The 17,936-nt window shown below is 35.0% G+C and overlaps 1 protein-coding gene across 2 annotated transcripts in view; it reads left to right on the top strand.

Annotated features, from left to right (window-relative positions):
* LOC128218249 (putative helicase MOV-10) overlaps window positions 1-17,897 on the top strand; it is a 30,881-nt gene extending 12,984 nt beyond the window's left edge. For both annotated transcript variants that reach the window (XM_052925863.1, XM_052925864.1), the window contains exons 10-18: window positions 151-312; window positions 741-844; window positions 3,391-3,602; window positions 3,907-4,113; window positions 5,910-6,121; window positions 6,490-6,666; window positions 6,989-7,077; window positions 8,043-8,155; window positions 10,096-17,897. In XM_052925863.1, coding sequence (XP_052781823.1) covers window positions 151-312; window positions 741-844; window positions 3,391-3,602; window positions 3,907-4,113; window positions 5,910-6,121; window positions 6,490-6,666; window positions 6,989-7,077; window positions 8,043-8,155; window positions 10,096-10,163 — 1,344 coding nt within the window. In that variant the 3' untranslated portion in view covers window positions 10,164-17,897. The remainder of the gene's footprint in view (window positions 1-150; window positions 313-740; window positions 845-3,390; window positions 3,603-3,906; window positions 4,114-5,909; window positions 6,122-6,489; window positions 6,667-6,988; window positions 7,078-8,042; window positions 8,156-10,095) is intronic.
* The last annotated feature ends 39 nt before the right edge of the window (window positions 17,898-17,936 follow it).

Below are 17,936 nucleotides of genomic sequence, written 5' to 3' on the forward strand. Positions count from 1 at the left end.
ATATTGTGATATATTGATAATTCATACTGCGGTTCAATTATCTAAGAAAGTATACCAGTATACTGGTATATTTTTGCAGCTCAACAAACATCTTACTTGAGCCAGTTATCTGACCTTAGGATTATTTCAACTGCTAGTCTCTGGTTTCAGGTATGGAAGCAGTCACGTGGGAACCGTGTGTTGGCCTGTACCCCATCCAACTCTGCAGCAGACCTGATCACCAAGAGGCTGATCAAGCACATACCTGCCACGGAGATTCTCCGGCTCAATGCCGCCTCACGCTCCCTCAGAGCTATACCTCAAGAGATAAGGGTCAGTTTGAATGTGGACAACCTTCCTTTAATTAGTATTCATTAGGTTCAGACCAAAGATAGAACTTTTTGGTGCTTAACAGAAAAAAAGACAATGATATAGCTTTAAGATGTTGTTTTCTTGGCAACATTTATTTGGAGTGAGGTTATAGTTCATATTTCAGTTTTTGGGGATTTTAATTGCTACATAAAAATAGTATAAATATCACTTTTAGGTGATTTGTGCATTACTAAAAACTCTTATAGAAATTGCTGTATTAACTTTTTATATGTTTATTGTTCGACTTGATATCTTGGTGTATCAGTTTGTGTTATCAGAATAAGTAAGATATAATTATATTTTAGAGAACTTACATGGTACAAAAGTCCTTTCCTGTATATAAGGTTAAGGGTTTGAGCTCTATACACAGTGTAGTTGTTTTACTGCAGGTGGTGTGTAACTATGACAACAGCCGAGGTCAGTTCCAATTCCCATCAAAGGCCATCCTGAGCGAGTACCGTATTATTGTCACCACTCTTGTCACAGCCGGCAGGTGAGCACTCAGTTCAATATCCGCCATTTTGTGAAGGGGTTCATGACCTTTTCGTTTGGAAAATTGCGTTGATATTACTAAATTGGGAAATCCATTTTTCCAAGAAAAGAATGCCATAAGGAATATTGTTTGATAGAAGAAGAAATTAAAAGACTAGAATATTTTTTTTCTGCCAGATGATGTCAATTCTTATATTTCTTAAAAGATTCATATTTTATCTTAAAAGGTATTACTTTTCAGAGCTACAGATAAGGGTGTAAATACAATTTAAAAATCGCCCATTACGACATAAAATCAAACAGCTGTTCGTACCAATACCATTAAAAATAATAAATAGGGCGTTACGTTCTTCTGAGTATTTTTTACCGTTCTAGCTAGCTGTTTTGACTAAATGCTAAACTAACGGTTTCTGAAAATTGATTCACTATCCTAAGAGACTTACAGAAGGCTATAAGCCAAGAAAGTAGTAAAGATGTTTAAATTAATCTGGACTTATAAATTGCTGAGCAACATTTCAATTTTGGGTAAGTTCGTATAAAATTATGTACTATAAAAGTTCATTAAATAAAATAAGTCATTCAATTTTGTAATTTAATGCACCAGTACACTTTAGAAATCGCTGTTACACTCTAATGAATGGCAGGGTGTACCATACACTTTACTAGATTGCATAAGGGTGTAAAATACACTTTAAGTAAAGAAGTTATCTGTAGCACTGCTTTTTATTTGGGAAGAGTATATGTTTTGGCATTGAACATTGGGTGGGTTTTTCAGCTCCTGTTGAGTCAGAAAATAACATTGGTACTGGTCGTGAGGAAATGGTGCATGTCTTAATGTTTAGCATAGGATGTAGACAAGGAGAAGGGACAAGAGGAACTTACAAGATGTAACACACAACAGGGACAAAATCAATTGATATATTACATTAAGTTGTGTTTAAAAAAACACATGAGTATAATACTACTCATGTGTATATTTCTGTATTCCAGTGTAAGCTTCTTCCCTGTCTTTTTGATCCCGTCATTATTTGTGCTAAATTCATTTGGTAAAAAAAGTTTAGAGATCATGTAGATAAAGCAGATATTTCTCTTGTTTAAGTTATAACATTTTATGGATTATACCATCATTTTGCTGCAGAGCCTGTCCGTCCTGCTGCTTATATAGAGTGAGATGTTGTTGACCATTCATTACCACATGTTATGTGCATGTTTAACGGACAGTTCATTTGTCATCACAGCTGTTACATGCATGTTTTTCTTATTTCTTTGCATGTACTAGAGATTGCTTTTGCTTATTAGAAAACCCTATTTCTAACATGTTACAATGTTATTGGGTCACTAACTATTTACATGTTACAATATTGTTGGTTACTAAATATGTTCATGTTGATAAGAAATGCAGATGCAATTTATGCTGAAACAGTCTACAAAATATCTAGTAGTTAGGTGGTCAATTACTACTATTTGACTTCAAGAATTGGACTTGATGACTCATACATGTTAAAGTCAGTGAATCCAGCGGACTCTTAAAATACTCGTGTGTGAATAACATTAAACAAGAGATGGGTTTTATTCAAGAGGAATAGAGACTTTATTTTTGGAAATACTACACAGAAATAAATAAGATATGTCCCATAGGGGAAGTAGACACTCTAATGTTCACAGTTATGCTGGCCGTGTGTCTCACTCTGTCAGTATTGCTGTTTTTCTTGATGTACCGGTATGTACAAAATATGTTTTCACAAAAGCTCCAAAACTGATGAAGGGAATTTCACAGGATTGATACTGGTAAGTATCAAGCCTAGTTATGCATTGACATCGGCATGCTCCACGCAGTAAATATTTCATAAAGTTATAGCCCATTGATATTTTACATGTAGTGCACAAAGAGATACGTTTGCCCGCATTCAAATCACTGCTTCTGGGATTTTTATGAAACTCCATGGGAATGATCAGTACACTGTATTATTTGGAGTTGTGCATTAACACTAGCATATTCCGCTTGGATAATCTTTCAAAGAATTATGGTCGAAATCACTAAAACTGCCAGAGAGATTTTGATGAAACTTCATAAAAATGATAAGTACCAAGCCTACTTATGCATTAACATTGGCATGGTCTGCTCTGCTTATTTAACGCTGAGAAATGGTCCTTTGAGTTTTTACATATGGTGTACCATCTATAGATGGTCTACCTTGGCACAGGGACTGAGCATACAAATGTTTTCCAACCCTTTTCAAGACTAAGGCCATATAGGATTTTGGCAAAATTTTGAGAAGCAAACTTCTTCTTCAGTTTATGCTTCATCTTCTTGATACAGTACTTCACAAACATAATCATCTTGAGATGGTGTGGTTCTTGACAATTTTTTTCTTTCAGGTTGGCTTAAAAATGATGCGATGATGCAAAGTATTTGTAATTTCTGTACATTGAACATCATAAGATTGAACAACAACCACATTTTTAAAACCTCTAAGAACTGTCAATTTGACTTCATGCGTTGTTACATTGTTTTTATTCCCTCAAGATTTCCACTCCTTGTTTCAGACTGGTGTCGGCAAGTTTCCCGCCAGGCCATTTCAGCCACATCTTTATAGATGAGGCTGGCCATGCCCCAGAGCCTGAGGCTATCATAGCTGTTGCTGGGATAATGGAGGTGAACCCTGCCTTGCGCACCGGTGGACAAGTTGTCATTGCAGGCGACCACAAACAACTGGGGCCTGTCTTGCGTTCACCCCTGGCTATCAAGTATGGACTTGGTATGTAGGTGTTGTAGAGCTCAGTGGTCGATTACTTTGTGGGGTATTGCGAATAGTTTACTCTGATTCTTTAATTTTATTGTGAAGATTCGTAACTTCCAAAAAATGAGGTATGATTTGGAACTAAACATTTAAATGTCTTACAGTTGCAATGCCGGTTAATAACTTTATTAAATTAAAAAGATGATAAGAACCATAATTTCCGAATTCTTTAAAAAAAAATATTATGCAAACTATATACTAAGAAAAATAAAAAGGATTTTCTTATGATAATTGCATCATTACTTCATTTCTATCATGACAGACATCTCCCTGTTGGAGAGGTACATGGACTGCTGTCATCTGTACAGACCCGTGATCGACAGCGTTGGACACAAGAGTTACGATGTGCGTGTTGTCACCAAGCTTCTCAATAACTACAGATCACATCCCGACATCCTTAAACTGCCCAATGAGCTCTTCTATGAATCAGAGTTGAAGCCCTGTGCAAGCATAGACCGGGAGAAGCTCTGTAAGTCATCTGTTGGCGTATACTGTGAAATCATTTATATTCATTGGCATGAAATTTCCTGGTTTTCCAAAAATCTACATTATCGTGGTTACTTGAAACAAAAATCTGAAACGGCCTAAATCGTCTGCATAATCTGCATGCGTTGGGAACGTGATTTCCGTCTTCAATGTCACTCGGTTTATGACACGTGGTACAACATGCCAATTAGTGCATATACCCATCTAAATTATCGAATTAATTGGAAACTAAGGTCATAAAAGAAGATCACCCTGATCAAAGATATAGATGGGGAAGCCACTGAATACCAATGAACAGTTTTGCAAATTGTGAAAACACCGAGAAGGTGCATATATTTTAATAAACAATCTATGTAATATATAGTGAACAATGGATGTTATCAATTAAATATTTGATTAAAGGAATAAATCGAGTTCCGATACTCAACACACACATCTTTTGAACGTGGAGATTTTGATGAACAGCACATCTTAAGCAGGTGTTTCTGTCATTTGGTTCATTAAAAATACACAATGAATTGTTTGTTTATTATTTGTTACAGGCAGATATAATATATTAACAGTAATAGTAAGTTATACAGTGAGTTCGATATTTATGCTGTATACTGCTGTATAGGGCAACATCTTTAAAGAATAAACTAGAGAATGTACATAACAAGGCAATTGAAAAGGTGAATAAGGTGTCTATATTTCGTGGGATCTTTAATTCGTGGATCACCCAACCCACGAAAACTACAAACATTAATGGCCCACGAACATTAATGGCCCACGAACATTAATGGCCCACGAACAATAATGATTACACAGTATTCAGTTTCTCTTCATTTTTTAAACTAAAGGAATAGAATAGGCATGTTTAGAGACATATTGAAAACATTTAACTATCCACAAGGTATGTTTTTGCTTCTCACCTTACCTTCAATGGAGTCGGTCAAAGTCACACTCTGTATGGTTGTACGAATTTGAATATTGATCAATAAGACAACTGAACGTAACTCAGGTGTGAATTAAATATTAGTAGATCCAATAGCAAAAGATCAAGGAAATATCAAGTATGTGTTTAAATGAGATGTTGTAAGGTCAGGCATGTGTGTACAATGTGTATGCATATATTGTGTTGTCTGTTTCCACTGTTTTCATTTATGTCAATCGGTGTGGTGAACTTGTTTTCTAGGCAATTGATATAATTGTAACTTTATAGTTTATTGATAGATTTTAACAACTGACATTGTTTTTTTTTCTGAATAAATCTCCTTGGCCCTTTTCTTAAATATATCTTTGACATAAGCCTAATAAGCTGCTTAAGAGTGCATGGGGACACAATAAGTTTATCAGTTTATGCCAAAACGGGGTTATGCCTGAAAATTTACGATTTGAGGAATTACAATCTTTCCTGGACTACAAAATCATTGAAGAGACAGTATCTACTCGCCTTAAGAGTTAGATTTAATGATTTTTCTACACAACTGCCTGTTATGTTTACAATTGTCATTTATTAAATGATAATTTAATTGAGTATATTTTATTTTTTACTGATTAATATCATTATTGCACTAAAGCATTGACAATTGCTTTTTAACTCTATAATTATTTGCAATTTAGTTTTTTTTAATGCTTGCAGCATTTTACCTAAAAAAAAATAAAAGAATTAATGCATGTACCAGCTAGAAAAATTATTGGTAGATGAGTAAGGCATGCTATGGCCTGGGTAACAAAGTCTGATCATCTTTAGTATAAACTTATGGTGATATTTCCACTAACTCTCACCCTCCTTGCCAGGTCAGTGGGCAAAGCTGCCTGTGAAGGGTTTCCCAGTATTATTCCACGGGGTGGCCGGGGAGGACATGCGGGAGGAGAGGTCGCCCTCATTCTTCAACCCCGTCGAGGTTGCCGTGGTTACTAAGTATGTGGAAGAGCTACTCGCCTGTCGCACAGGTGGCATCAACCTCAAACCTGCAGACATCGGGGTTATCTCCCCTTATAGGAAGCAGGTGGGATATTAAAATGTTGGTAAACTATTTGAACGAGGAAAACTGAAACATGAATGGCTTTTTCCTTAGAAGGGAAATATCTGTATTACATAGGTGCATGACTTGGTAACTATCAAGTAATTCCTTCACAATTAGGTCATATTTGAGTGTTGATAAGCAATGTGAAAGGGGAAATAAAAATGTATAAGTTATTTCTATAAAATATGCAAGTTATATCTACCCTGGTACTTTAAAAACAAGTTTCATTGAGAAAGGTTATACTTCTATATCTATTTAAAATGAGTTGATACTTGTTTTCTATTAAATGCACATATATTCACATGTACAATATTACAGTTATCTGTTAAATTCCCATTCCCTGCCCACAGGTACAGAAGATCCAGCAGGTGTTACGTAAGAAGCATTTGGAGGACGTTTCCGTGGGGTCCGTGGAGGAGTTCCAGGGGCAGGAGCGTACCGTTATCATCGTCTCTACCGTCAGATCTAACCCTCAGTACATGTCCCTAGATATGACCTACAAACTTGGCTTCCTGAAAAACCCCAAGGTCAGTAAAGAATACTGGATGCCAAGAACATAATAGTGCTTCATAGTAACTCCTCAGAATATGTTGACAGAAATCATTTAAGAGAGTTTAGCAGTAATTTCAGTCAGTTTCTAATTTGTTGTATCTCTATTGAATCATGTTTATTTCAAGAGTACTGTATTTTGAATAGTATATATATATACTAATATATATAGCTTATGGAAAAATCAAAATTATGTTTTCTATGACACAAATTATAGATGATTTACTGAAATGGTCATGCTGTAAGAATCATGATTTAGTTATTGGCTGTCTTCATTAAACTCCATCATTATTCTTGTAGAGGTTTAATGTGACGGTGACGCGTGCCAAGGCGCTGCTGATTGTGGTGGGTAACCCCAATACCCTGGGTGGTGACGAGTACTGGCGACAGTGAGTATCATCATACGTTATAGTGGGATAAACAAACATTCACACTTTTTTTTTGTAAAACATTTTCAATCAAAAGAATATAACTGGTCAATACTTGAAACTGGAAGATATACTGTAAAACAGATATTGGTGACGATTTTCATAATATTCTGTCATGCCCAGAATTCATTAATACAAACAAGAAATAAATGCCTTTGTACTACGGTACTTTTAACACCTGAATGTCAAAGTGACGCTCTTATACAAAATCAATACATACACATGTATAACAATCATAAATTTTAAGTGATAAACATTAAACTACTTACTAAATAATGCATTTATTAAAAATATTAACTACTGATAACAAGATTGTAACCGTGAATTTAATAGCAGAAAGCGCAAAAATATTAAAAGATTTACTGTGGTTTACTATAGTATCATAAGGTAAAAATACCGTGTTTTATGCTCATTTTTTTCAAATTAAACTCGGTATCCTTCATAAAAGAACCATTGTTTTTGACATTAAATCATCCTTTTTGGAATATTAAAACAAAATTATTAATTGTGGTTCATCTTATTTGGGAGTAAGAGTGCATCTTTAATATTTTTTTATCAAAGATTTTGCAAATAAAATTAAATCATTTTTTAACCAAAAAATAAACCGTTTAAACATATGGAAACCGTAACAATCCATTTCTTCACTATGCTGTTTGGGAAATGTTTGAACACTTAATATCCAATAATTATATGTAACTTGAATATTGAAACAATGAAACAATCAAATATGCTCTGTTTTTGTTTACAATTTTGAAAACAATAATTGCAAACTGCTTTTGCCACTACATACATATATACAAACTGAAATATGCTATGGTTATTTACACTTAGGTTATAGCAACATTTCATTTCAATTACTCATGTTGGCAGATAAGCAGCCTGAGAGATTCAATAAAGTGACTTGACTTGACTGATTGATTTTGCAGGTTAATAGAATACTGTGAAGACAATGGTTCATATGTTGGCATCGAACGTGAGAGGCAGGAGGAGGAGATGGAGGACCTCATACAGCGCCTCCAAGCCATCGATCTCATAGATGGTAGGTTACCTGAGGGACATTATTTTTAACAATTTGTTAAACCTCAATTATAGTTGAAGTTGAAAGCTTATAGTCAGGCTATATGCAGCCCTAGTCTGTTCCTTAGATTGTAACTACCGTGAAATCATAAATATTCATGGGACATTAATTTTCGTGAATTTCGTGGGTTGGCTTTTCCACGAATTTAAGATCCCAACCAAAATTTGACTTTTAATTGTGAAATTATACTGTCTTATGTAAAAGGGTGTAAATGTATTCACATGAATATACATGGTTGTGGTATACAACATGTAATAATTTAATTTAACATCGTTACTTTGTTGGAAAAACAATGGCTTCTCTATTTCATATCCTTGATGAGGGTGCATCTTTATTTAAGACCCTTTAATTACCAATCAAGCGATAATTGACATTGGTAACTGCGCTAATTGACATATTGTCCCATTGTAGTGGCATAAACTGCGTTACTCAGATAATACATAGCACAAGATTGGCGCATTGAGAATTTGCAGACGATTTAGGATCGCAGTCTTGATTATAAATTTTTTTCAAAAAAATGAAAATCCACGAATTTAAGAACCCACGAAATTGTCCTTTTTATAAGAAACACGAAATTTCAAGCTGACAAATATAAGTGATTTCACAGTAGTTTTGCTGTAGTGTTGCAAAATTGAACCAAAAACATATTAAAAATCAAATTTGAAGGAATAAGGTGAAAAAATAAAATGGAAACGAATAGTTAAAAGGTAAAAATGGAGAAGCCTTTTATAAAATAAGGATTTTTTTGTGCAAATATACAGCAAATGTTTAGTGTATGAAGTGATGATGATTATTATTTCACCACTATGCTGTAGTTCTAGAGTTTGCAGTTACCCCGCCTGGGAAAACATAATTATAATTTCATCACAATGCTGTAGCATTATAGGCTTAGATTCCCAGCCTGGGAAAGAACCTGGAACCTTTCTGAACAGATTTGGGCTTTAGTCATGACACTTTTTTCGATATAATTGCATGGGTGAAAGTTTTCCGGACTGCTCCGGAAGTTCCGGATTTTTGATGTCCTCAGGGATCACTTTTCCAAATCGTGTAAATCCGTTGAGATTTCAGAGTGGGGTAGGGTGTATAGGCCTACCTCAACCCTGACTTCGACTTTCAAATTGTTGAAACGAAAACGAAAGTAAATTCCAGTGACTTGATCTGTTTTGCGATTTATTTTTAGTAACGATTCGTCATTGCAAGGTGCTCGCTTACGGGTTTTTAAGAAGATAGCCCAGACCGCGTTCGGCTACGGCCGTAAATAGACTAGCTGGGTTCAACCGTTTCCGCCAATAAATTCCGAAAGGAAAAGCCAATCGCTCCCAATCAGGAAGGTTCGCGATCATCAAGACATTGCAGACGCTTTTTAAACGCCTAGGTAGCGGTGAATTACGATATAATACGACAATTCAGATTGGCTCGCTGTATGCTGTAGTCCAATAAAATAGCTGGTCTTTTGGCGGTTAGGTGATTGTTTCAAAAAACAACAACAATATTCTTGTGATAAAAGATCGTTGCAAAAAATATTGAAAATGAAGTTTCTACCCCCAGCGTACAACACTAAGGACTTAGAAAGTAAACAAACTAACAAATGGAGATGGGCACGGCTATCTGAATGTGACACTAATGGTGTTTACAGAAAATCATGCATTTTCTGCATGATAATAAGTCAATTTCTTTGGCAATCTTATGATCTTGGAAAAGCACTGAACAAGCACTCAAAACCACTAATTTCCAGGAGCTGGTATTAAGACTGTAGTAGGACTGAAAATGTATCAGTGCACCCCCAGGGAATAAACACATGTGGGCACTTAATGGTTTAGATGTTAGCCAAGTATAGAATAAAGAGGTTTTGTAAAATGTTTAAAATAATCATTAAGCAATGGATTTTCTTGCATTTTCAGAGGAGTTAAACATGATTCCTGAAATTCAGAGTAACTACAATGAACAGGCGTGGAGGTCTGATCTCTGACGTGGAGGTCCAATCTCTGACGTGGAGGTCCGATCGCTGACATGGAGGTCTGATCTCTGATGTGGAGGTCTGATCTCTGATGTGGAGTGCTGATCTCTGATGTGGAGGTCTGATCTCTGACGTGGAGGTCTCATCTCTAATGTGTTTTGGTGGAGAAGTGGTGTCTGTATTAATCAGGGACAGTTTAGCAAGTCAACAGTGTCATCAAGATGTACTTTGTGCCTTTGACACCTTCGTAGATTTCACAAGTGCCTTGAGAGTCTACTGCAGGTATTGAGTCTGGCGGTTCTATTACCATCTCATGATCTCCTTCTTAGCAGGTATCCAGTGAATATGGATATGATGAGTGTCAAGTGTAGTTATTGTTGATGGTAGTTTTGTCTTAAAGTTTTAGTTTTTATCTTTTTCTTGTGGGGAGAGTTTCATTTACCATTTTGTTAAAAACCAAGTACTGTGATATCTATTTTAACAAAAGCTGGTGATAGTGTTCTTGAATCTATTAATGTCACATTAATTTGATTTGTGATGAATTATTTTTAAATTGGTGTAAAGAAATTGTTTATAGAAATTCATGTCATTTGGTTATACATATCAGTATAATAATTATGTTACAGTAATGATATTGTCACATTCAAAATTAGTCACATTCATGTAATTGATCTGAAACAAATTGAGTTTTCATTCATTCACATGAGTTAAATAAGTATATGTATGTTTTTAAGTGTTGTTCAATTTTTTTTCAAAATTATGAAAGTGAATTTAATTTGTCACGGAGAGAAATTTAACCAATGAACTATTTATTAAAGTATAAGTACTTAAACAAATGAATTATAGGTTGTCTGTTTTTTAAAAAAAACAGTGGAGGTATTGTCATAGCTTCATGTCGTCCGTAATGTGTAAAAACTTTTACTTCAGCCAGATATTCAAAAGAAACATGGCATACATGTTTCTAAGGATATTATGAACATGTATGGCAAGGCCCAGAACTCTGGCTGTAATAATTGTGGAGTTATATCCATGTCTTCACTGTAAAATAACAGTCATGCATAGGCACTCTTGTCTTCTTGCATGATCATGTAATGTTTCATAGTTATATGGGCTATTTCATTTCATGTCAGTATGAAGCAATAGGTAAATATCACTTTAACAGTAAAAATCTTACTACAGTGTATAACATAAAAGGTTGTATCATGATTTCTTTATGTTAGTAATTTCTGACGAAAAATTGTTTTGTTTGTGATTTTTTTGTAAAAAAACAACAGAGAGCCTATTTTTTGTCAGATAAATGGTAAAAGCCTTATAGTTGATTGATACACAATTACTGGTATGATATATGTGTAGACCTGCCATATTCCTTGAGGCTATTTCAAGTTTGTAAACAAGAGTCTGTGTTTAAACCATGGGTGCTTCCCTAAACAATCCTCAAAGAGTGCTCAGCCTGTTTCCGAATATGATAGTGATCCAATGGGGTCCTGTCATGCTGTTCGTCTGCTTCTGTCCCGCCCAGTCTGATCACGTGCTCGCCTTTGGCTGTACTTTGTTCCCTGTTGTCTGTGCACTGGTCCAATTTCATAGATCGATCTCCACTAACATAATAGCAATACATATTATCTAGCTTGAGTAAAAGGTGCATAACAGAAGAAAAGGTAGCAACAACAACAACAACAAAATATTTTGTAGGGCCTGTAACCTTTAATCACACTTGTTTTGTAAGATGATTACCGTCCCTGAAGAAGTCTCTACCTCCTTGGCCGCTTTATCCATATCAGACGTTGCCCTTTTCGGTGACTTTAACAATCACATGTTCACACAACAAGCACTTGTATATCTGACTCTGCATGAAAATAGCTAATTGATAACACGATTAAAATAAATAGCAAATGTACATTATGTCTTGAACATCCCTACCAGTGCTGTTATAACAGGTTTTATGAAGTAAATTGTTTATCTGCTTGAATACAGGAGTAGGGCATTTTGACAATTGTTGGAGCAATAAACGGCTACATCACATTGTTAACATCATGTATAAAAGTATTCTATCAAGGTAGTACATGCCTTTGATCAACATTTCATCAGTCTCATAGGTTTTAAGTAGTGTGTATGCTGTAGTACGGATCTGTTCATTTTGTATTCCAGACGCAACACTATTGCTGGACTGGTGAACAACCAGCATTTTATCGTGACATGGTAGGCCAGATTTTTTGCAAGCAAATATTATTATTGGACACAGCTCAAAATTTTTTTGCTCGAATGATAATTTTTTGCATGCGTTCATTTCTTAATCAAAGGTTCATCCATCTTTGAGCAAATTTCTTTTTGTTGTTCCATTGCATTCTTTTCTTTGATCAAGTTCCCGAAGAAATCTTCAAAAGCCATGATGGTGACTGCCCTTGTTGATGCCTTTTTCAAAAGTGGGAGGTACAAATTGGCAATTGTTTTAAAGCCGCCTCTGATGCTAGCAATACCATTGTCTTCACAGCAATCAGTGCCATTGCCGTATGTTCCCCCATGTTACTGATTCTGTGTGAATCCTGGACGAGCCTCCTAATGAAAGCTCCTGAAGTCCAGATTTAATAGATGAAACAACTCTTCAGTCAATTTGGCGCATTTTATCCACCCAACATGGCGGAAGTTCTGTGATTAAAATAATGTTGCAACATAATACATCGAACATGGCTTGTTTACCAAGCACCAAATTTCTAAATAGACAAATTTATTTATTGGCAACAATGGAAAAGTAATTTGAGATGATCAAAATGTGATGGTAGAGTAAAGATATTTAAGAATATTAACATTAAATAGAATTTGCTTATATAAATAGTGATTGAAAAGGTCTATACTAATGTCAGAGACCTATTTCTAAACAAATATTTTTTAACAGCTTGATAGATACCACATTAGAAATTGCATAAAGATACGAATGTAATAGCTGTTGAAAAATTTACAACTATGTATTAGCTGTACGCTAGTCAAAAACAAATATTAAACTGGGTTTCTACTCAAAACCTATTTCGTATGTTTCTTGCAAAAATATTTTGCAAAAGGAACATGTGCTCATACCTTCGCAATATAAATATGATCTCTTTCACCGCTAACTTACTCAGGAAATGGTATTCTGAGTTCCTAATAAATAGTAGGAAATTCTGATAAATATAGGGTATATATATATTGGATTATTCTAAAATACTTCTTTGTTCATAGACTTTTATGAAAATTCCAGGAAATAAAGTATTTATGTTACTCGTCATCACTAGGCATTTCATATGGGTATATTGTGAGTATGTGACCATGACCATGACCTTTACCTTTAACCTGAAAAATAAAGCATTTTTTTATGTTGACATTTGCTTTGCTCAAATAACTACAAAAATGATCTATTCTGACCAAAAAAATCTCATTCATAATAAAGAAATAATTGTGATTGAAACTTGACATATATTACCCATCAAAGGCAGCCAGAATATATCAGACATACAGATAATAATCCTCAAAAATAACTCATAATTTTTTGCTTAACCCAACCAAATGTTTTTGTTCAAAATAGTACAAAAAGTACACAAATGAGGGTCCAATTGTAAATATTAACACAATAAATACTAGCTGTCATAGTAGGGTTTAGTTTGTTATTTTTTGTTATGGTTCCTGACCGCTGCACGGAAATGCTATTTAGTGTGGTACCACATAAAACAGTCTGTTGGGTAAATTGCCATTTCACATTGTCTGCAATACGTCCACACCACATGGTCTTTGTGAAACTTTTTGTGCAGTATCCGACTTTTCAGTAGCGGCGGCCTGTCAGTCAGATTGCTATTACATTCGCCCATTTATAAATATGTCACTTAATGCCTTATCTGGTTCCTGCTCTCGCAGTACATGATGTCTAAATTAATTGGCTCGATTTGCAGTTTTGAATAACTTGTTGCAATATTTCCATGTCAGCATTTGTGAAGTCACGGTTGTCAGCAAGTGACCAGAGTTCCATCACAAACTCATCCAATTATTGTGTGTCATTTTGTTTGCGTGACTGGATATTGTAAATTTCCATATTAGCATTCTTCTGGGGGGCAAAATAATCATTGATTACTTTTCTTGTTGCCTCACATGTCAGATTCGTGCCCCTCTTTTCGACGTCATCTGTTATTTATTAAATGATATTATCCCTGAAAATATGATCTAGCACTGTGGATACTGTTTATAAATGGTGTTATATAACATTTAGTTTTAATATTTATGCAAATTTTTGTTAAACACAGCATTCAATCCTTTCAAATAGACATGGACAAGTCAAATGCTAGCACACCGTCCAACAACAATGTATGAACTCCTTAATTGGGGATGTAGTCTCGGTTAACACTGATGGGGCACTGCATCTGCCATATTACTGACCAATATCCGCACATGTATCCTGACCAAGGAAGTGCATGTCCCTCTCCATTTTCTTTTATTTTTATTTTGCAAGATGGGAGAAAATCTATTTGAAGTTTTAGCCATTGTGTATTGTAAACAATGAGTTCCTGAATAATATAATTTGATCAAACAAAGATATGTACATGCATCATATATCAGTAGTAAAACTGTCAACAAAATGAAACAGTACTTAAGACTAATGGTAATGAAACAGTGTTTAAAAATTTGAAGTATATATATAAAATTATATATATAAATAATATCAGTAACAGTTTATTTTAAGTTGAACTTTAAGTTATAGTATAAAACTAAGAAACAACATAGGGAATAAAGAGATTATTATTAATAAAGAAATATTTACCCCAGAAATTAAATAATGTTTCTCTTATAATGCCCCTTACAGCAGACTTACACTTGGACATATGGTTGTGCATTACTATGTTGAAAGATTCTAACTATAAAAAGATGAAGGCAATAGTGGTACCAATACTATTTTAGTCCTTGTTTTAGTTAAGGGCTATTCCTGTAAAGGTAATACAATCCAGGAAGTTCTGTCATCAGCGTGTCGTATGATGGCTTGTTACAGTGTGCTTAAATACCAACCCCATTCTGTGGGCAAGACAATGGATAATCACGTTGTTAGGATGTGACCTTGTCTGTAGTGCCGCAGAGCCCGAGACCCTTGGGCAAGAACTCCCTCTTGGTTCAAATTAACCCCTGGTGGGTGGACCGCTTCAAGGGGCAATTTGAATCCTGAGACCTCATCCTCCCACCCCCTTCTAGGTTAACCTCTAAAAGGTCAGCCCAAACTGGTTCCATGGGAACCTCCCGTACTTCCGGGATGGGGGTACTGCTCCTGCTCATCGGGCGCACCTCCTAGACTTGCCTACCTTCCCCTGAGACATCCAGTTCTTATAATCGCAAGGAGACATCCATCAAGCCGGGCCCGATTTCTGTCAGCTCATCTCTATTCTCACTTCCAGCTGATTTCGGTACTGAAAGAACAAGTGTGGACCAACGTATATAATAACCTTATTTTATTTTATTTTTAAAACAAAATTACAAATTATGTTTCATTTTTATGAGCATTGACATTACATTATATTATATGAAAATGCATATGGTTAATACTATAAAACCATCAATAAAGAGTAAGGAGATGTAGCGTTTTACTTTTACCCGTTAAATCAACAAATTTAGAAATCAAGAAAAATTTAGATTCTCTGACTTTCTGGTCACAGGTGCAATTGACTGTATAAGGAGAGCACAACTTGAATCGTTTGTTCAACATCCAGCCCTTTTATGCGGTCCAAAGAACATAATAGGGAAAGTCTGTAAATGGTTTATTATGTCTACCAATGTAATGGACATTGCTCATTTTGATTGTTAACTGCTTGTATTCAACTTTCAGTAGTTCATAGCATTTGGTTTTATTTTTTCTTGAGGTGCAGTTTCCATAGCATGAAGGTGCACAGTCACTTTCATGTGGGTTGTTGTCACTTCATGAGTCTTGATTGTATCAAGTCTCCGGTTGGAACAGCCCACTCTAATTGAAAATGTGGTGTGTGTGATTTTGGTGTCAATGCTCCACTTGCATTTCTTGACATGTACTTGGTATCGAACAGAAGCCACGGATGATTTGTTTGCCATTTTGGCAAAAGTTTCTTTCCCTCTTAGCTTCATAATCAGCTGGTTTTGCACCTGGCATATATTTCGAGGACATTATTTATAGGAATCTTACGCTTCAACGAGAATCAATTTGAATTAAGTATTACAATTTACACATAAAAATGCTACAATTATTATTTTTATCATTAATTTTACGAACAACTTCTTCTGATACACAGGCATACATCTGAGGGAAATGGCTGAGGTATTCTGATCACATACACCTTGGTTATAAAAGCATTGTAAATGTAATAGTAAAAAATGTTATAAAAACATTGTAAACATAGCGGTAAATAACGTAATCAAAACAAATAGCCACATTATTAGTTCTTAAACAGTTTTGTTTCGATGAGATTTTTAATCAACTCATTGGGGCAATTTAGTTGACATTTTTGAAAAGCGTCCCTTCCATCCAAATTAGGAAAAGGATGTGGGTATCTCTAAAGCGGCTCCGTTGCTGTTAACCATATCCCTACAGTCGTGCAGGATGATTCAGCTGCAGGGCCAGTCCGGCAACAGCTACTTTACAAGGCAAAGGATAGCTCTATTTAGCCCACCCTTTCATCATCATAATCTTGTTATTTCTCTTACCTTTATCAGTGTCTGATAGCAGGTACTCAAAATGTCAGTGGTTTTCACATCTTTGTGCCAGTCATATGGCACATTTTTGGCATCTTGAGATGCCCAAATTTGGATTATTAGTGGTAGAGTTTTCTGCATTTGTATTGCACATTGAAAGTAGGCTTCTCTTATAGTCTTCAAGGATGTCCTAGCTACTGGATTGCCTTTGCCTCAACTCTTCTTAACCTCCTCTTCTTCTAATCTGACAAAACAATCCCACAGCTATAGAGTACATTGGCTTCGTTTTAGAATGTGTCTTAGCTTTCTTTGGAGTAAAATGAAACAGCCCATAAATATATATACATCATGCAAAACTGTACAATGTTTTACCTTATTTTATTTTGTACCATTAACTGATGTATGGGATAGAGTTAACTGATTGCCATGAAATTCTGATAATTTGGGCCCCACAAAAATAACTTCACTTTTAACATTTCCTCAAACCCCTCCCCCATTCATATGAGCTATTATTCCAGGCCCTTATCACATTCTGTGATAGCTGTAGTTCTGCTTTTGTTTTCAATGTGTCAAAAACGTTTTGGTAGTTCATAGGAAGTAAAACAAATCTAATAGAATGGTAGGATCTCATTTTAAGAAGAATATGTATATGATATTAAGCCTTTGGAAATGCTTCCATTCTCTGGAAATAAGACTGAACTGCTTTTTTGAACACCAGATCAAATGTGTGCTATTTCCTTTTTTATTCTCAAATTGGCTTCTTGCATAATCATAGACGAGCACATGCCTAACATTAACAAGTTGGTAAAATTCACTCTAGCTGTAAATTCCTTCATATTGAAATGAACTTATATTATGCATTGATAAGACCATAATTCATTGTTTAAGTGAAAATAACTACTTTTATTTGATGTGTTTCATGCTTTTCATGTTTGTGTGAATTATGAAAACGTTTCATTTGAAATTTTCATTTTATTTGTATGTACATGAATTATTATTTCAATGAAATCCTTATGCATAGTTTTGTTTATGCAATTATATTGTTACTGGTAATGCTCAAATAAATTGACAGAAACCACATGAACTACTTTTTTGTTTCTTGAAAAAAGTAATGTAAGC

This window comes from Mya arenaria, chromosome 14 (genome assembly GCF_026914265.1).
Source record: "Mya arenaria isolate MELC-2E11 chromosome 14, ASM2691426v1".
Taxonomy (NCBI): Eukaryota; Metazoa; Mollusca; class Bivalvia; order Myida; family Myidae; genus Mya; species Mya arenaria.